General features: G+C 39.7%; 1 protein-coding gene across 1 annotated transcript in view; it reads left to right on the top strand.

Annotated features, from left to right (window-relative positions):
• Positions 1-20963, top strand: part of CATSPERB (cation channel sperm associated auxiliary subunit beta) — a 102847-nt gene extending 81884 nt beyond the window's left edge. Inside the window, exons 19-26 of the mRNA XM_014832129.3 lie at positions 1073-1212; positions 3579-3776; positions 4040-4150; positions 11570-11680; positions 12901-13036; positions 14672-14772; positions 15467-15541; positions 20490-20963. Of these exons, the coding sequence (XP_014687615.1) occupies positions 1073-1212; positions 3579-3776; positions 4040-4150; positions 11570-11680; positions 12901-13036; positions 14672-14772; positions 15467-15541; positions 20490-20690 (1073 nt within the window). The 3' untranslated portion in view covers positions 20691-20963. The remainder of the gene's footprint in view (positions 1-1072; positions 1213-3578; positions 3777-4039; positions 4151-11569; positions 11681-12900; positions 13037-14671; positions 14773-15466; positions 15542-20489) is intronic.
• Positions 20964-21383: the final 420 nt, after the last annotated feature.

Genomic DNA, 21383 nt, shown 5'->3' with positions numbered 1-21383 from the left:
TAATTGTGGTAATCATTTCACAATGGATACATATATCAAATCATCATGTTATGCACTTTAAATATGTATAATTAGCTTTGTCCATTATACCTCAATAAAGCTGGGGGAAAGGGTGCAGAATCTCAAGGGCCTCCCCAGACCTGCTAAATTTGAATCCGCATTTTAACGAAATCCCCAGTTAAAGTTTAGGAAGCACTGGCCAGATGACTTTGGTTTAAGGGAAACTGCTGCCAACAGAACCTCAGGCATATCGTTTATTACTTCTCAGCTCTGATGTACTGATTAGTAAAGATGGCAGTTAGACTACATGGTCTTTCAAATCTCTTTTTTCCATTAAACTTCTCGGTATGCAGAGGTGGCCTGCAGGCAGAAATTGGCCTGATGCCTTATTATGTTTGAAATGCCTGGGAGTTTCCTCTTGGCAACAGTTGATGAACAGCCCTTTAAATTGAGCGTAGGGCCGGCCCCATGGCCGAGTGGGTAAGTTCACGCTTCGGGGGCCCAGCGTTTCTCCAGTTCGGATCCTGGGCGCGGACATGGCACGGCTCATCAGGCCATGTTGAGGCAGCGTCCCACACAGCACCACTAGAAGGATCCACCACTAAGATATACAACTATGTACTCGGGGGACTTCGGGAGAAAAAGCAAAAAAAAAAAAAAAAAAAAGATTGGCAACAGTTGTTAGCTCAGGTGCCAATCTTTAAAAAAAAAAGCTAAAATTTAAGAATTAAAAATATTGTTTAAAAAAATTGAGCGTATACTCTTCAGTTTCTCTACTGCATTATCCAACTCAGTGTGATGGGCGCTATGCAAGGGACCTTCACGTGCGTTTGAGAACCTGGCTGAGGAAGGAGGGGTGGAAGAGAGCAATATTTCTGCGACAAAATATTTGTGAAGTTAAATTTTTCCAAGTGTTAAAGTTAACGCTATATAAATTGCTAACTATATTTGCAGGCATTATGCACCTTCATAATAGATTCTGTAGATGTTCTAGAAGCCTGATTAGCCAGGCATGATTAAATTGTTCAATATTTTCTTGAGTTAATAGTGACCCTTGGCGTCGTTTCCATAGGTATTCAAATTCTTGAAGCACCACTTCTGACAGTGATTGTTGGAAGCCCAACTCTACTGGAAGTTAAAGCTGAAGGTGCTTTTGATGATACTGACAGTTATACACTGGAAATTTCTGCGGCTAGCAAGGGTTTACGTCAAGTAAGCTTTTCTTTTATTACGAGAAAAATCTATTAATTACAGGCAATTTAGAAGACAAGTTAACAAGGAAAAATTACACATCATCATACCCATCAATGACGACTAAGCGCTTTTAACATTTGGGGTATGACAGAAAGGCAGTGTAGCAATGCTTGTTAGAGGTTGAAAGAGTGGGGTCTGGAAAGAGTGAGCTGGATTGCACTTCTGGTACTGTCTGCGTGAACTTGGGAAAGTTACTGTGGCTAAGTTTCTTCATCTATAGCATGGAGAGGATAGTAGTAATAACATCTGCCTCACAGGGTTGTCTTGAGAGTTAAATGTGATCATTCAAGTAGGGCATCTGGAACAATGTCTGGCACACAGGAAATGCTCAATCACCGTAAACTTACGGTATTTTCCCAACACTGGGAGAGCATTGTATATGCATGTTAAAAGGTTTGCTTCTTCCGCTTAACTCTATGTTTTAATCCTTTCGAGTCAATAAACATTTTTCTACATATTCTAAAATTTTTTATCATGAAAAGTTTCAGATATGGACAAAAGTGGAATTTCCACGTATCTATTACACTCAAATTAACAATACATAGCCAAGATTTTGCTGCTTTTGTTTTGTCATCCCTGTTTAATTTTTTTGGTTGTTTATATTTTGATATATTTTTAATGATGCTTTTTTTTTTTCCTGCTTTTTCTCTCCAAATCCCTCCAGTACATAGTTGTATATTTTAGTTGTGGGTCCTTCTAGTTGTGGCATGTGGGACACCGCCTCAGCGTGGCCTGATGAGTGGTGCCACGTCCGCACCCGGGATCTGAACCAGCGAAACCCTGGGCTGCTGAAAGAGAGGGCGAGAACTTAACCTCTCGGCCACAGGGCCAGCCCCATATATTCTAATATATTTTTAAATGCATAGCAAACTTCATGTCATTTCACTCCTATATGCTTCAATACACATCTCTAAAAAATGTGTATTCTCTCTCATATAACCACAAAGCCATTACCATCCCTAAAACTTTTTAAATGAATTTTCTGCTGTCCTATAAAACCCAGTCGATAAACAAATTTCCCCAATTTGCTCAAAAAAAATTTTTATAGTTGGTTTGTTTGAATCGGGATCCAAACAAGATTCACACAGTATGTAGTTATTTTCCCTCTTAAATCTCTTTTAATCAGAGGTAGGTACTACTCCATTCTTCCCCTGCCATTCAATTGTAGGAATTGGATCAGTTATATTATAGAATATCCAATATTCTGGATTTTTCTATTTACTCATTATTTCTTATTTAACTGGTGCCTTCCCCCACCCACCAACTTCCTTTAATAGTAGAACCCTGCTTAGAGTTTGGTTCATTGTGTTCTGGCAGAAATTCATTAAAAATATACCATTTTTAGTGGCTATGCTGTGGGGACAGGGTGACACTTCCACTATCAGTCTACTACATACTGCAGTTATTAGCATTTCTACATTTTTAAAATTCCAAAAAGCCTCTAAAATTTCAAACAGAATTATCAAATTTTGTTAAATGTTTAATATTGTTCCAGGTTCGTTTACATTTATTGTGCATAAATTCCTACTAAAAACATATCTTTGTGAAATACAGTGATTGCTAAGTGAATAACTTCTTCTCGAGACGTGTACCAGTGGAAGTTATCTTATTCGTATAATCAAAGAAAATGACCCAGCACTCATCAGTGAATGAGGGAAGCCTCATTGACCTGGGTTGGAGATAATAATGGTGTTTAGGTAATAAGTCCTTCCTGCTCCTTGCTCATTTCCAAATGTTGCCCACAACCCATTAGACTGGAATGTGTTTCTTCCTGGAGAAGAATGTTTTCTGTTGTGACTTGTTCTCATACAGATCTTGATGTCAAACATCGCTCTCTATTTCCTATCATCGCTCTTCTTCTATTTCTTTCCTTTTTCTATATTGTTTAGTTGGTTACTGTATCAGTCTGCTCAGGCCACCATAACAAAATACCACAAACTGAGTGACTTAAACAACAGAGATTTGTGTTCTCACGGTTCTAGAGGCTAGAAGTCCAAGATCAAGGTGTCGGCAGGATTGGTTTCCTCTGAGACCTCTCTCCTTGGCTTATAGATGGCCGCCTTCTCCCTGTGTCTTCACATCGTCTTCCCTCTGTGCGTCTATGTTCAAATATCCTCTTGTTATAAGGACCCCCATGGCATTTGAATTAGAGCCCACCCTAATAACCCCATTTTAACTTAATTACCTCTTTAACACCCCTCTCTCCAAATACTGTCATATTTTGAGATACTGGGGTTTAGGACATTAGCATATGAATTTTGAGTGGATACATTTCAGCCTATAACAGTTACTTTAATAATCTTCATTTATTTGGCTATTTCCAGGGTTCAACTTCACTGGCATTAATTGCCCGGGGAGCATCGACTGAATGCTTTGTGACAACAATGGTGCCGATATTGAAAAGCAGCTGTAGTTATCTCAAATCTATGCATCATGTTCCCAGTACATCTATAACTCTGGAACACTGGATTAGTGGAATTCACAAAGACAAGCAGGGTTTTAATCAGATCAAAACTTTGCCGGTAAGAAACCTAAGCAGATTGTTTTAAGGGTACCAGTGATGTATTACTTTTGTGTGATTGGCTAGCCATTCAGTCATAGCATTTCTTTCCTGAGATGCTCAAAACACTCCAATTTTTTCAATCCTCACGTCATTTTGAGGATGTGACGATTATTTATTTCTGAAACGTGAACACTCTCTGAAATAATGATTTTCCTTGGTAACTTGGTAAAGACTTAGTAAATAATAATGCATTATACATTTTCTTTGCTTCATCACTTACAGGTAAACTACAGGCCTCCATCTAATATGGGAATTGCTATTCCACTCACAGATAATTTTTATCACGCAGATCCTAGCAAACCCATACCGAGAAATCTATTCCCCAAGTCAAAGGTAAATGGTTTTTCTACAAATAAACTAGTATTTATTTGAATTCAAGAAATAATTCAGTAAAATTACGGATGGACCTAGCTGCAGAGATTAAATGAGAAGGTGCATTCAGCGCAATGCTCCATCTGCCCTATGTCAGCACTTATTATTATTACAGTTATTGTTGTTGTTACCCCTGTGTCTTCTCCTACTACTGTAGTCCCCTCTTCTCTTACTGCGACTTCTGGATATGGTTTTGCAGCCAAGAAGTCTAAATGGACCCTTTCCCCCTGACCTCTCCCTGGTTCCCATTTGGATTTCAAAGGGGATACATAGGGTAAGAGCATGTTTTCTCAAATGAAAGGAGCCCCCAGACCCATCTCACGTCTGCAGCCCTGTGAAAGGAATGGCATCCAAAAGAAAAGAAGAGTGTTTGCTCCCGCACAGGCATATTTCAACTCTTGCCAAGGTTCTGCCTAGAAAATAAGCAACCCCCAGCATCTCTCTGCCTCTCTGGAGGGCGGCGTGACCAAGACAGAGAGGACAGAGAGAAACCCTTAGGTTCAGAGGAAAAGCACATCACGGGGTAGCTTCTCCAGGAAACCTCATAGGTGCCTGTGGAATCTCTCCAGAAAAACACACCTGCCTGCCCATATACATGTGCAATCAGGCATACCCACTTATGTTCATGCACACATACGCCAAGACACAAAACTGTTGTTTCTTTCGTTCAAAACTTTCTGTTGTCTTCCCATCTCAGAGTAAAAGCCAAATTCTTACAAGTCTGTAAGGTCCTCCATGATTCAGCCTTGGCATACAGCTGACCTGCCTTCCCAGGTGGACCTGCTCTGGCCACACTGGCCTCCTTGCTGGCCTTCAACTATGCCAGACGCAGTTCCACCTTAGGGCCTTTGTATTTCAAAAAATTCCGCTGTCCGGAATGCTCTTCTCCCAGATGTCACTGGCACTCTCGGTCACTGTCTCCAGGTTTTGCTTAAATGTCACCATGATGTGACACCTTCCTGACCCCCCTCCCCTCCTACCCACTCCCTGTCCCCCTTGCCTGCCTCATTTTTCTTCATTGCACTTATTACAGTGTTGCATATTTTACTCATTTATTTCTTGTATTTCATAAAAAAGTAAGCTACATGAGGCAAGATTGTTGTATTTTTTAAATCTATTTTGTTCTCCACTGTATCTTTAGTACCCAGAACAATGCCAGACATAGGGAGTACTTAAAAATTGTCCAACTAATAACACGTTATTACTTACACACACACACACACACACACACACACACACGGAGATTGACTTCTTGTTGCATCTTGGATTTCAGAGTAAGAAGCTCTGCTCCAGGCAATAAGCAGCTAACTATAATCCTGGGTTCTTCTTCAATTCTCATTCCTCCCAAAGGTAAACCCCGTGTGTCACTAGAACCAATCCTCCTCTATTTTTTTTTTCTTTCTTTGTGAGGAAGATTGGCCCTAAGCTAACATCTGGTGCCAATCTTCGTCTTTTTGCTTGAGGAAGATTGTTCCTGAGATAATATCTGTGCCAATCTTCCTCTACTTTATGTGGGATGCTGCCACAGCGTGGCTTGACGAGTGGTGTAGGTCTGCACCTGGGATCCAAACCTGCGAACCCCAGGCCACCAAAGTGGAGCACGCGAACTTAACCACTATGCCAGTGGACCGGCCCCCAAGCCTTCTCTATTGAACTATAACTTTGCTATATTTATGTGGAAATCGTTAGGTTTTTGTGTTTTTTTCAGAATTTTCTTGTGAGTTGAACAGAAAATGCATCTAATTTACACCTAAGTAAATAAGAGTTTTCTAATGTACCTTTTATGCATTCAACACATGTTAATCTCAGCATTTCCAGTGCTATCAGGCCCTGTACAGACATCCTCTGAGGATACAGCGACGAACTAGATAACGTGACACCTTCATGGATCTTTAACAGGGGAGAATAAGCATTCCACAAGAAGTGGTGCAAGTTGAACAGCATCATCTGGTGCAGTGTTTCTGAACAGCATGGCCCCGCAGAGCCTGAACCAGAATTATCTGGGAATGTTTCTGCAGCACAGCTTTCTCAACCTCACTTCATAGCTGTTGACTCAGAAACTGTGCATGTAGTCCTGAAATTGGCTTGTGTGTGTGTGTGTGTGTGTGAGGAAGATTCACCCAGAGCTCACATCCATTGCCAATCTTCCTCTTTTTGTTGCGTGAGGAAGACTAGCCCCGAGCTAACCTCTGAGCCAGTCTTCCTCTGCTTTGTATGTGGGATGCCTCCACGGCATGGCTGATGAGTGGAGCAGGTCCACACCTGGGATCTGAACCTGGGCCGCCTAAGCAGAGCACATGGAACTTTAACCACTCGGCCACAGGGCTGGCCCCTAAAATCGGCACTTTTTAAAAATCTCTCCAGTTGATCTTTATTTGCCCTAAAGTTTAAGATAGGCAAGTAGTAGAGACGGACATAATACACACAGTAGGACCGTGGATCAGGGACGCCTCACCCAGTCTGAGGGAGTCTGGAAGACGAGTAGGGCTAACCAAAACAAGCAAGAGGGAGGACGAGGCTAGACAAGGGAAGAAGAGAGAGAAAGAGCATTTGAAGCCAAGGAAATGCCCTACACCAAGGGCAGGCAGAGGTGGGAAAGGGCTCAGTGACACGGAAGACTCAGAGACCAGAAGGCCCGGAGTACAGTGAGCAAGAGGGAGGGAGAGGCCCTCAACGAGACGAGGGATAGCAGGCCCTGGGGCCAGGGCACTCTGTGGGCAGTCGAAAGGATTTTGAATTTTATCCTGAGAGAAATCAAGAGGCATGGACGGGGTTTAAGCAAGAGAGTGACATGTTTATGTATTTGTATTTTTAAATGTACACAATGTATTTTAAAAAATAAGAATAGAAAAAAATGACAAACATCTACACTCTCTGCTGGATGAACTCCATGAAACGTTGATGAACATATTTTTGAATAGACTATATCAGCGCAGGAAAAAAAAAGAAAGAAAGAGTTTGGTGAAGAAACCAAAAAGTTTAAGGAAATTCTGAAGACAGAAAGCAAATAGGATCCGAGGTACAGAGAAACAGAACTGGAAGAGGTCACAAGTGACAGCCAAAACAAAACAAAAAATGGAACCCCAAAACCCCAATGCCTAAAGAGGGGATTCAAGAGAATTTCAATTCCGAAGTCAAAGGATGCACGGAGCCAGGGAGTGTCTCTGGGGCACAGGTCAGGAGAAGCACAGCTAATCTGGCAGCCCCTCCACAACCTGCCCCGAGATGCTAAGGGTTTCACCTGCAAGGCAGAGCATCCAGAGGGAACCTGGGACAAGGAGGCAGCTACTGACCATTGAGAGCGATAGGAGCCCCCTCCCAGACACTCAGATGCTAGCACGTTTCTCTTTGCAGTCCATACCCCATAATTACTAAAGACTGTTCTAGGGTAATCAGAATAAGGAGGCCAAGAGCAATTTCTTTCTTTGCTTATTTTGTGAGGAAGATGGTCCCTGAGCTAACATCTGTGCCAATCTTCCTCCACTTTGTATATGGGATGCCGCCACAGCATGGCTTGATAAGTGGTGTGTAGGTTCTGCCCGGGAACCAAACCCATGAACCCTGGGCCACCAAAGCAGAGTGGGCAAACTTAATTACTACGTCAGCAGGCTGGCCCTGGCAATTTCTTTTAAACGATAAGGGTTTTTGCTGGAATGAGAACTATGAACCCCAAACCATCTGTCATTCTACAAAATTACTCCCTAAAAATAATAAGACAAGTGGGAAAATAGGAAGATAGGGTTGGAGCAGACCACTTAAAATGTATGTAACTCTGCCTCCCAGCACCTCAAAACATGAACAGGCTGGAAAAAAGTGCTTATGAACCAATACTATGACTGCCTGTTGTGGTGCCATCATTCCTTTACGGGACAATCACATGCGACATCATTCCAAATACGTGCGGCAGCAGTTAGACCCTCCAGGGAGGAGCTGGCAACTACAAAATGCCAAATATTCGAAGAAAACTTGCACAATAAAAAAAGAGGCATAGATCTCAACAATTGAAAAAGGCTGATGCCTCAGAAAACAGACTTAATATCATCATTAGAAACAACCTTTAGAATGAGTGTAATAATTATTTCAGAATGATTCAAGGAAATATTGCAGCCATGAAAAAAATTGGAGACATCGTACCTGCAAAAAAGGTGTTGGAGATTATAAATGAGCTCAGTGGAACAGCTCAGGAGATTGACTGAATAGCTCAATGGACCCAACCAGACAGCAGATGAGTGAGTAGGGAAATGAAATCTTCTGAGACAGATTGTGTGTTGCTAATCTAGCTCTATGTGCCTGATATCAGAACTTCAAAATATATAAAGTCAAAACCGATAGAAATACAAGGAAAAATTGACAAATACATAATGATAACAAGAGGTTTTAACACAACTCTTTCAGAAATGATCATCTCAAGTAGTCAAAAGAACAAGTCAGTCTATAAGGAATTTGAATATTACAGTTCATATTCAGACATACGTGTGTGTGTTTGGGCAGAAAATACACATTTTTTTCAATCTACATGGAATATTCATACAAGTGACTTTATTTTGTAATAAAGTCTTGATGAGTTTTAAAAAGGTTTAATACAGTCCATGTCTGATAACTTTAAATCATTAAAATTCAAATTTTAAAAACACAAAAAAATGATGAAAATTAGTACATATATACACGCCTCTCTTCAGTTCACCCTCCCCTAAATTTCTGTCTAGTCTGACTTATGAACATAGACGCAAAATCCTGAATAAAATACTGGGGAATCAAATGCATCAGTATCTAAAACTGCAGTAGACCAGGAGTCTGGAGAGCTTCTCCAAGAATGCGAGGAAGTTTGAGCATATGAAAATACATTAAAGTAATTCACTTTATCAATGAATTAAAGGAAAAAGAATCTCAACAGAGGCCATAAAGATAGCGGGTACAATTTAACACCCATTTCTCGTTAAGCTTCTGCAAACCAGAAATAGAAGTAATATTCTTCAATCTGATAAATAGTATCTGTGAGAAATCTATCAAACATCATATAAAATTAAGTATTAGGAGCAGTCACAATTAAACATTTCCACTTTATTTCATTCTGTATGGTCTAGTTAAGGCACTATGACAAAAATAAATGAAGTATAAATATTGGAAAGAGATGAAACTCACAATTTGCAGATATAGTTATTTAGAAAATATGGAAGAATCAACTCGCAAACTATTAAGCTAATAATAATTATTAATGTAGCCCAATGAATATAAGACCAACAAAGAAAAATCAATAATGTTCCTATCTATTTATAATAACCAGTTAGGAGCTATAGTGAAAAATAGCCCACTCTTCATTTCCACACAACCAATAAAAGATGTAGAATTTGACCTGAAAATATGTGCAAGACGGGTATGAAAAGAATTTTACAATTTAACTGAAGCACGTAAAAAACATCTAATTGAGAGATGTCACATGCTCCTGATGGGAAGATCCGCTGTTGCAAAGCGGTCAGTTCTCTCCAGATTGATCTGGAGTTCAGTACAATTGCAGTCAACCCACAGAATGGGAGAGAATGGTTGCAAATCATATATCTGATAAGGACCTAGTATCCAGGCTATATAAAGAACTCTTGCACCTCAACGACAAAAAGACAAACTACCCAATTAGAATTGGATGACGGTCCTGAATAGACATTTCTCCAAAGAAGGTATAGAGATGGCCAACAAGCCCATGAATAGACGCTCAAGATCATTTGTCGTTAGGGAAAGACAAATCAAAACCACAGTGAGATACCGCTTCAGGTCCATTAGGATCGCTATCATAATTTCTTTAATGGAAAATGACAAATGTTGGCAAGGATGTGGAGAAATTGGAAGCCTCATACATTGCTGGTGAGAATGTAAAATGGTGCAGCTGTTGGGGAAAATAGTTTGGCAGTTCTTCAAAAAGTCAAACATACAGAATTACCATCTGACTCAGCAATTCCACTCCTACATAGATATCCAAAAGAATTAAAAATGTATATTCGAACGAAAACTTCATATTAGCATTATTCATAACAGCCATAAAGGGGAAACAACTAAATGTCCATTAACTGGTGAATGGATAAACAAAATATGCTGTATCCATACAATGGAATATTCTTCAGTCATAAAAAGGAATGAAGTACTGGGACATGATGCAACATGGATGAACCTCAGAAACAGTATGCTAAGTGGAAGAGGCCAGACACACAGGCCACATATTGTATGATTCCGTTTATATGAGATGTCCAGAATAGGAAAATTGATAGAGATAAAAAATAAAATCAATAGATGGGCTAAAGGGAGGGGGCAATGGGGAGTAACTGCTAATCGGTACGGAGTTTCTTCTTAGGGCAATGAAAACATTCTGGAATTAGATAGTGGGGATGATTGAACAACATTGTGAATATACTAAAACTCCCTTGTACACGTGAAAATGGTTTAAAATGGTGAATTTTATCTCAATAAAAAGAAGAAAAAAAGAAGCAAGGGGATGAGGGAGAGATAGTAATCTTTAAAAAAGTAGAAGGAAGGATAACGTTTTAAAAAATAGACTTGATTATCAAAATCAAAAGCCAGTTCTTAAAAAATATAATAATAGGGGTCAGCCCGGTGGCACAGGGGTTAAGTTCACCTGCTCCACTTCAGCAGCCCGGGGTTCACAGGTTCGGATCCTGGGCACGGACCTATGCACTGCTTATCAAGCCATGCTGTGGCAGGCATCCCACATGTAAAGCAGAGGAAGATGGGCACGGAGGTGAGCTCAGGACCAGTCTTCCTAAGTAAATAGAGGAGGATTGGTGGCGGATGTTAGCTCAGGGAGAATCTTCCTCAAAAAAAAAATTAATAATAATAATAATAAACCAATCTCTAGCAAGAGGGATCAAGTAAAAAAATGAATGGTAAATGGACAGTTACAGTGGAGATTTTAAATATCATTGATGAATACTATGAGGAAAGACAGGCACAAAATAGTAGGTCTGGAGTGTGTTCTGTAGTCTGCAGTGCCCCCGTCATAGCAAGTCGGCTCCTTTTAGGTCTCTGTTTTCATGCTCACAATGGGAGGGGCCAAGGGCAGGGAGTTGGCAGTCCTGATATACTGCATTCAGATGACACAGTCTTTCTGGGTCCCATGCATTTTAACCATCAACAGCCCGTAGGTAAAATGGCAAGCAGCTGAGTGGTCCTTGGGTTCCAATTACCAAGCGAAGAGACCAAATTCAAAAATACTGTATTTTTACTCTTACTTTATTATTAATGGATTTCTTTTCCCTTTTAACTTCTCAGGGATTTTATTCACTCAGGGACCAAATATTTATTGAACATGTGACTCAGTTTGCAAAAATCCTGCCACAAAAAAAGCAAGTCAACCTATGTTAATTCTATTTGCAGAAATCTGGAAAATTCAAACAGTGTGCTAACGTGTCTACTCGGGAGGAATGTAATTGCACACAGGATCAGAAATTATCGCATGCTGTTGCTTTCTCAGATTGCAGAGAAAAAGTGAGATAATTTTTAATTATCTAAAGACAGAGGACTCTCATATTAATAAGATTTTGAAATAAGGATTTTGGTTAAATGTGAAAACTGAGACATAGAAATAATGTCTTATTATGACATTGAACTAAATACGACAGAGAGTTATGAGGATCTGGATTGAAATGTCCCCAGACAAGTTGATTAACCTCATCTGTAAAATACAATAGTACCTACACTGCTCTGTCCATTTTACAGGTTTTTATAGAGATATATACAAACACACATGCATGTGTCTATATGAAAACAATTTGTAACCAAACACTACACTAGATTGTGGTGAATATTGATTCATTCAAAATTGAGTATCTAATGTGTATCGGGTTCTGGGAAAACAAAGGTTGAAGTTCTTGTAATCAAGGAAGACATATAATGTGTTGGTTAAGAGAGTGGATTCTGTGTGAAAGATTTCATTCTGTTAGTCTCAAAGAATTTAAAGGTCTATCGAGTTACTGGTAGTGTTCGCATTAGCTGAGTTGTGTACTTAGTATAAGTTTCAAGTAGATCTGTTTCACAGGCCTTGTAAGACTATAGGTAGCATTATATTAAGAGATTTCATATAAGAGTATATTGAGCATAGAGTTAGCATTCAATAAATTAGAAGGGTTGCTTTTATATACCTCTACAGCTCCCCCCTTGCTGAATTACCATATTTCTTGAGCATTTCCTATCTACTAAACTGCTCTAGCCCTTCTCCATGATTTTTCTCATTTCATTTGAGGCACAGAGAAGCCAGATAGTTTGCCAAAGATCAATCATTAATGTGTGATGGAGGCAGATTTGAACTCTGACTCCAGAGCCAGAGTTTAAAGAGTGTGCCTGAAAGTTCGCGGCTGGCAGGGAGAGGGGTGTCAGGGAGATGGGCAAGGTCCAATTCGCGCAGAACCTGTGGGATATGGGCCAGCCAAAAAAGTCTGGCTACCATCACAGTAAATTCCTGTCAAAAAGGCCAACAGAAAGTTCTGAGTTTTGTTACCACAACGTTTGTGTGCTACTTTTGGAGTTCACATTGATTCTCCTGTAACACAGATTATTTTTTCGTGCCTTGAGAAGGTAGAAACCCCAGGAAGCCCATCTCGTGTAGACTAGCCAAACTCTTGGGAATATATCTATTCACTCCTTACCGGGAAATGAGACTAGTATTGAATTTTCCGAATTTACATTCATTCTTGGAATTTGCATTTTAGGTTCCTCGTTTTAAGTTTCCAGTTACACAGTATCCAATTTCTCTGGAAATTCACAGTGAGGATGGACGCATCCCACTGGAAAGTCCGTATCTGGTGACTGTGACTGAAGTGAATGAGAGGCGGAACTGGAAACTAAGTAGGGCTTGCTTTCTCCTAAAATTATTTTGTCTTTTAAGTCGTGTTGTTATTACCTAGATAAGTGGCTTACAAAACCTGTTTACACGAGAGACAGCCAGGAATTCTTTGGAGAAGAATTCGAATCAGTTGGAACATTGCCGTTCACTTTACTCGTTTAGGTTCCCGCATGCTTTAGCATCACTTCCAGTGACCTGGGTTCTATGGCATAACCGCATTTTTGAGGAATTTGAACTGTAACATATTTTGAAAGCCATTTTCTAGATTAGTAACAAAAGTGATTAACTGAATTTGTGCTACACGTAGGTCTGGTGTCCCCTTCCATTGCTTATGCAATGTTACAGAGGAGGTTATAAAAGGTGTTGCCAGATAATCTGTAGGACCTATCATCTAATTATACGAGCAAAATTTCTTAAAAGGTGTATGCTAAAATAATTGAGAAGGTGCAGAAAAATTTCTAAATAAGAAAAATGAAATGTATCACAATTCAATTGCATCTCATGTATACAACTTTTTGCTGCACATTTTATGTTTGTTCTTGTAGGAATATTTTGAGGCAATTGATCAATAGATCAATAGAATTAAATGAAATTTTGATCAGTCATGAATATGTTACCAAATATCCAGATATTTGATATTCAGTGAGTCTTACTTTGCCCAATATATACATTTTTTCTTAAATTTTTTTTTCCTCTTTCTCCCCAAAGCCCCCCGGTACATAGTTGTATATTCTTCGTTGTGGGTCCTTCTAGTTGTGGCATGTGGGATGCTGCCTCAGCTTGCTTTGATGAGCAGTGCCATGTCTGTGCCCAGGATTCGAATCAACGAAACACTGGGCCGCCTGCAGCGGAGCGCGCTAACTTAACCACTCGGCCTCAGGGCCAGCCCCCCAATATATACATTTTTGAAATGAAAAGTCCAGCAGAGAAAACTGCTAATTTTCTGTCTTGTGCTGGAGACTGCTCTTACTGGCTTTTGAGCACCGATTGTTAAATATTGTTAAATGTTCACGCATTTTGCATGCTGGGGGTTAGACCATTGGTAGCTTGAAGTGAGCTTGAAACTGGGTGAGAATATTGACACCATGGAAACTGACAAATGCTACAATCAGAGCTCTTTTTTCTTTTAGATCTCATGTACCATTACACCGCTGCAATTTCTAACCCACACACTGCCTATCTGGTTTTAGAAAGAATCATGAGAAAGATAGGAGTAACTGATCCCTTCTTTTGGAAAAGATTTAAATGATTCTATTGTGGAACTTTTCTGCCCCCTTACTGAAAATCACCTACCATCCACAAAGGTGGTTCTGAAACTATCTCATTGCCAAAGATAGAAAGCACGTGCCAGTCAGGACTGGTTGTGAGCGTGGGGCTGGAAGGAGGGGCCAGCCTGAGTTAAGGGGGTCAGGGATCTTGTCCTTCTTGACAAGTCCCCTGAGGAGATGCAATATCAAATTCTAGACCTAATCTCCCTAAATACATCTTCCACAAATTCAAGCAGAATTGAAAGAACAGGATAACTCAGCCATGTTGTGGAATGGAATCTTTCATTGTACCTTAATATATGTAACAAATTGTGTGCAAAATGAGAAAACAGCGTCAGTGTGCTTAAAATATACTTCATGTACTTTTAGAACACACTGTACCAGAAACTGTAAGAAAATTGAAATTTTACTTAGAACCGATTCTTCATGCCCAGGTGTATAATCCTTCAGGCCTCAACTTAAGTATAAAGGTGAGTTGACAGCATTTTTGTTTGTCCTGTTTTGAATTTAGATAAAACGTATATGTCTAAACAAAGTTTGGTTTTAGTTTCGAGGTATAGGTATCCACGAATGGTGGAAATAGCATTTTTAAAGTTTGCGGAGAGTGTTTATTTTTTCTCCGTTTCCCTTGATGTTATTATTTCTAAAGGTATCTGAAAGTTGAATTTAACATTAACTTACTAATTTTTGAGCTGATAGGCAAGACTAATACATTACCTATTAAGGTGGAGCAGAAAGGGTGTTTCCCAAAGTTAGAGGGAAAACGGGCTCAATATTCTTCACCTGGATATAGCTGCCCATAAGAACATATGAAGTTGATATAATCCAGGGAATTGTTGTGAAAACCAATAAAAATTAGAAGGCAATCACAACCATAAAAATGAGGATTAGCCCACAGTACACATCAAGGCCATGTTAGGTTTTTTGTTTCTGTTTCATCATTCTACAAATAAAAGCATCAGCTGTTGAATCCCTCATCTTAGAGTCTCGTCCTTCTCCCTGTGTTTTTATTTTGATCCATGAAGTGTATGCCCAAAAGCCTTAGGAAGGTGACTGGAATTTTTCTAGGCAACATCTAGAGGGACAGTAGCCCCAGTGTATTTTTTTACTTAAAAGGACATAAGTGTCAATGCTGCTAATGACAAGGTGTGTTTTTTTCCACAGGGATCTGAGCTTTTTCACTTCAGAGTGTCAGTTGTTCCGGGGGTCACTTTTTGTAACTTAGTTGAAGAATTTCAGGTACAGTGAATGCGCAGGTATCCGGTGGGGTGATGGCTGGGGAAATAACATGACATGCATCAGTCCAAGAGAAACTTAAGGGAAAAAAAATGGTAGAATTTGTGTGATGGACAAGGCCTGGAGACAGAGGATCCTGGAGAATTGTAGTGACATTGTCAGTAATGACGGGGTTAAGGCGCATGACAGGTGGCAGGACTGATGGATGCTGTGGAAATTTTATTAAGTGCCTGTACTTTTTTGTTGTTATTGTTCCACCTTCCTTATTTAGGTCAGTTTCTGATTTTTAATGCCCTTCCTCTCACCCCCACCTCCTGACAGAGACACATGGCTATAACATTTTAGTTTCCAATATGATCCTCCCTTTGGTTATTTGCATTGTAATGGTAGAGTCTTAAATACCCCCAAAGCTTTCAAAATTGAAAAGACTTGAGAGCCAAAATCAGTGTCCCCAAATCACCACATGATGTGCAATGACTCATTTTTGCTTATTTATATAATGACATCTGCTGCCTGTGGGGGGTGGGAAGAAATGAGGATTTGATTAAATTGATCAATGATTCATTCATTGTCAAATACTGATGCCATATTACCAAAAAACAAAATTAATCTCTCCCTCCCTCCCTCTTCCCCTTTCCTTTTTCTATCCTGGCCCCACCCCAAGGCCAGCCCAATAATGGATCTACACAACTGCAGGGGTGGGTGGTCACGGCAGCAGTGCAGACACCCAAGACCCTGGGGGGAAATTCATCCCCCTAGATAGATAAACTAGGAAAAGAAACACTTGTCATATGAAGAGTGTGAGAGGAAATTCCCATTATTTTTCTCTCTCTTTTTTCACCTCTTTGTCACAAAGGCAGCCCCAGTTTCAGGGAACAGCACAATAGTACAGGGGGCTAAAATTCTCATAGAATCCCAGCTTTCTTCCCAGAGGACTAGGAAAAAGGGCCTCTGGGAGTAGGGAGGGTGGGAGGAATCCCTAAGAGAAGAGAGCTGGAGAAGGAGATTCCTCATATATGAACTAGCATAAGTACCAAGGATCACAGGAGCAGAATACACTTAAAGAAGAATAGTAAAGGAGTCAAAATAAAACTACAATATAAACACCACGTAAGTTCCAGAATAACGCCTGAGTGGCAAAGGAACCAGGCAGACACAATAGCACAGCAAAGGGTTTGAAAACTGAACTGATGTTGGAGCCACCACCTACAGACAGTAAAGCATGACTTGTGATCCAAACTCAACCAGTGTGATGGACTGCTAAAACAAACAAAAAATCAACATTTTCCAGAGAATTTTTAACAGGACCCAGAGTCTCCCAACATAATATCTTAAATGTCCAGGATACAATCCAAATTTCCTCAATAAACCAAGAATTAAGAAAATGTAATCAATTCTGAAGAGAAAGGACAATCAGCCAATGACAACAAATGGAATTATCAGATATTTTAAACCAGCTTTTACAACCATGCTCCATGAGGTAAAGGTAAACTCTTTTGAAATAAATGGAAAGGGAAAGGGAGAGATTCTCAGCAGAGAAGTGGGAGCTATAAAAAGGAACCAAATGGAAATTTGAGAGCTGAAAAATACAATATTTAAAGTTTAAAAATCACTGGATGAATTCAGTAGCAGTATGGATCTGGCAGAGAAAAAAATCAGTGAATTTGAAACTAGATCAGTAGAAATTCAACCTGAAGATAATAGATTGTAAAAAGAATAGCCTTGGGGACCTATGTGACAGTATCAAAAAGTCTAACATTTATGTCACCAGAGTCTATGAAGGAGAGGAAAAAGAGATTGGTGCTGGAAAAAAAAATCTGAAGAACTAAGGGCTGAAAATATCCCAAATTTAGTCAAGACATAAATTTACATATTCAAGAAGCTTAATGAATCCCAAACAAGATAAACTTAAAGGAATGATGCCTAAACACATCATAATCAAATTGCTAAAAATCAAAGATAAAGAAAAAAATCTTGAAAGCAGCCAGATAAAAAACCACTACATATAAGGGAATGACGATTCGAATGACAGCTGATTTCTCTTCAGAAATCATAGAATCAAGACGAAGGTTGTACAACATCTTTAATGTGCTGGGGGCAGAAGTAGGGTGGGGAGAAAGGACTGTCAATCCAGAATTCTCCGTCTAGTGAAAATATCCTTCAGGAATGAAGGAAAAATAAAGGCATTCTCAGATGAAAGAAAAGTAAGATAATCTATTGTCTAAAAAAAAATGCTTAAGGAAGTTCTTAAGGCTGAAAAGAAGTGTCAACAGAGGGAAATGAAGCTTCAGGAATGAAAGAAGGGCCATAAAAATGAGTAAAAGAAAAATTAGGAAGTGATTGCACAGTTAATAAAGGAAGAGAATCATTAAGAAACGATAGAAAATGGTCATAAAGTTTCTTGGGACTGTGGAAATCTGCTTTAGAAAGTATCCTGAAACAACGGAATGCAAGCATGATGCTGGATTTTCCCTCACCATGAAGGACACTGTTGGGATAACTGACAAAATTTGAATAAGGTCTGTAGATTAGATAATAGCATTGTCTCAGTGTTAACTTCTCGATTTTGATAATTGCACCGTGGTTATTTAAATGAATTCTTTGTGTTTAGGGAAATACAAACTGAAGTATTTTGGTGGTAAAGAGACATTGTGTCTAGAACATACTCTTTTATGATTCTGGGGTTTAACCTTTTTTTTTTAGACATGGCGTGGAATATTTGGATAGTCAAAGAAAGTTGGAAAGGAAATATTTGAAGAAAAACTGTTTTTAAAAACTTTAGAGGTAGCAATTTAGTTGGAGAATACAGAATTCAGAGGTGATACAGGTTTCTACTCTTGGGAATGCCATGGATGGCTTAACTGAGCAAGTGAAATTTTCATATTGTGTAGTAAGGTGGCTAAAATTTCATTTTAGGTAGAAATGGGTAAGGCAGGCACTCTGGGCGGCGGGAACAGAAGCAGTAAAGACACAGATATGGGAAAACAGAAAACTTATCTCTTGAGTAGCTTCTATCCATTTGGCTGGAATGTAAGGTTATCTATGAGAAGGTGGGTAGGCTAGGGTCAAATTGTGGAAGATCTTGAATGTCAGAAGGAAAACTTTAGAACGTTCCTGTCAGCAATGAGAAGCTATTAAATATTTTTGAAAATAGGTTTTCAGGGAAAGGCAATGCTCTATGGCAGCCCGATCAGAGTGAACCACAGGACTTTTGCTCAAAATGCTGGGACGTGGACTTGCTCTTTCTTAATGATATTGAACAAGGAATCTTGCAGCCCCAGGAGCTGCTGTCAGCCATGAGGGTTGTTGGGACTATGAGGGCAGTTATCCAACATTGAGCAAGCAAAACAGAGAGACGGGAAAATATATATATATATTATGATCACAATGGATTGTTCCCTCTGGTTCTTCCCAATTTGCACATAGAAAAACAAGTTCACTTTTGTAATTACATGTAGCACACAATTGTCTCTCTCACTGGCCACAAACAGACTAGATCTTTCTTAGCAGAGCTAATTATGCAACCTCTTCTGATGGTCCAGTTTAAAAGAAAGATTTTTATCTTGTAGAACTCTCATCAAGACCACAAGTAGTATATCACATTCAATATCTAACAGCTTTCTATCAAATCCCCGATAATTCCAGGACCATTGGGCATATAGTCTGAGCTCTAAAGCACAAGAGGAGATGGTTAAACCAGCTTATCTGTTACCATAGAGATAATTATCTTCCCAGATTGGAAAGAATGACTTCTCACTGCTTTCCACGTCACTTGACCAGGTCTACCCTTTAAACTCCTTTGCTTACAACACCCCACTTCTGGTACCAGTTCTGTATGGTCAAGATTCTTTTAGTTTCACTTTAAAAAAAATTGTTATGTAGACAGACTGATGTTTTACAAAGATTAATCTGGCAATGTTATTAGGTCAACATCGATTGACAGCATAGAAAGGAGGCTATTAGATTAGCTTATTTATACGAAGTGAGGTGATAAAGTTCACAACAGCAGCATTGAAAGTGGAATGGAAAGAAGGAATCTGAGAGGAATTGAAAAAGAATTGATAGCATATAAGGACTCTAAAAAAAGAAATAACCTCCTTGGGTCACTGGGAGGATGGTGGTGACTTTAACTTGAGCCATTCCCTGAAGCAGCTTATCCGTTCTTTTTCTTGTCTTTAGCATTTTTCCACATTCCCTCTGTCCTATTTCCATTCATCTCCACTTTTTCTACCTCAAAAGATGATCTTGCTTCCACTGCACAGAGAGAACATAAGGGCTTGAATCACCTTCCTCCTTTATGCTCTCCCTTCTACATTGAACATAAAATGGCACCCATCCTTGCCTCGTGTCTCAGAGAAAAAGACGTCTGTGTGCCTCTCTGTCAGTGATACTCTCTCTCCTCTAGGATCTTGTTTTTATTGATTATCCATTGAGGCAGACGAAATATTTGGAATACACAAATTTCCCTATGTCATCACTGGTGTAGAGGATTTTCTAAGGAGACGTGACAGCTTGAAAGAGCTCATGCTTATTCCCCCTACCTGGAACGTCCCTTCTTCTTCTCTTCTCTGAACCCGCTTATTCAGGATCCAGCTCAGGAAGCGCATTCCCTGTCCACCCTAGGTGGTCAGGTATGCCCTAACCGTGTTCCCACGGCACTTTGCCGATCCCCCTGTAACGAATATAGAACGTTTTCCTGCCATCTAAGCATTATCTGCCTACCCCTGCCATTAAAGACACAGGATAATAAATAGAATTCTTATCCCCTCTTTATTGTGTGCAAACTGTTGTTTGTCAGATGGCCAAGATTTGTGGCTGCTGAATACATAAGTCGGGGCAGAAGTTTGCTAAGAGATTAATAGTGTCTCCACCATTGTGGGAAGGATGTAAAGTTCAGTGTTTTAAATGACTAGATTCAGAAAACTTAAAGACTTTGCTTTTTCTGTTACAGATTTATGTTGATGAAGCACCGTTGCCATTTCCAGGACACACACTTATTGCCGTCGCAGCAGCTGTAATGTTGGGGGGATTAATTTTTATAACATTTATGTTTCAACTACGTAACATCCACCCATGGAATGTGTTCCGAAGACTCTTTCGAAGAAACAAAGTGAACTTTTCCAATTTTAATACCAATCAGCCGACTCATTGATGAAAATCTGAGTAATGAATGAACAACAATCGTACTTTTCTCTTCATTTCCTAGTTCTATTAGACAATTCCTAGAACAATATATGTAAACGTTAATATAAAAACTAGATTTAAAACTACAGAATTACCATTATAACTCAAATTGCTATTTGTCAATGTTTACCATCCATTCTTTTATTTTAAATGTATAGAAAATGTCTTATGTCAACACTTATATGGAGGATCTTCCTTGAGGTTTTTAGAAAAATATAAAATGGTAGTCATCTCTGTGTGGAATGGGTTTTCTGTGTTTTTCGGCTTTTCTTGACTGGAGCCCATTCTGTGGGCTCAGAACACCAGCGCTGCTCTCTTCAGAGAGGAGTCGGAGTGGAAGGCAGCCACGCGGGGGGAGATGGGTGGGGAAGGAGGCTCGTCTGCAGGCCTCGTGGGAATTGAAGATGAACCCATTTGGGTTTCTCGAAGCACCTTCAAAACCAGATTGTAGTGCCTGAAAGGGAAACGTGACCCCTTCTCAGGGATGTTGGAGGAACACAGCATCTAGGTGAGGCATTGGTTCACAGACCTACATGCAGGTTGTAGAATTCTGAAAGATGTACCTCCGTGTGCTATCTCAGAGCACCTGTTCCCAAGCACAGTCCTGTGTCTCTTAATGATGGGGATACATTCTGAGAAACTCATCTTTAGGTGATTTTGT

The sequence above is a fragment of the Equus asinus genome, chromosome 7 (assembly GCF_041296235.1).
Source record: "Equus asinus isolate D_3611 breed Donkey chromosome 7, EquAss-T2T_v2, whole genome shotgun sequence".
Taxonomy (NCBI): domain Eukaryota; kingdom Metazoa; phylum Chordata; class Mammalia; order Perissodactyla; family Equidae; genus Equus; species Equus asinus.
The sequence above is the reverse complement of the archived record's forward strand: the minus strand, read 5'-3'. Positions and strand labels throughout refer to the sequence as shown.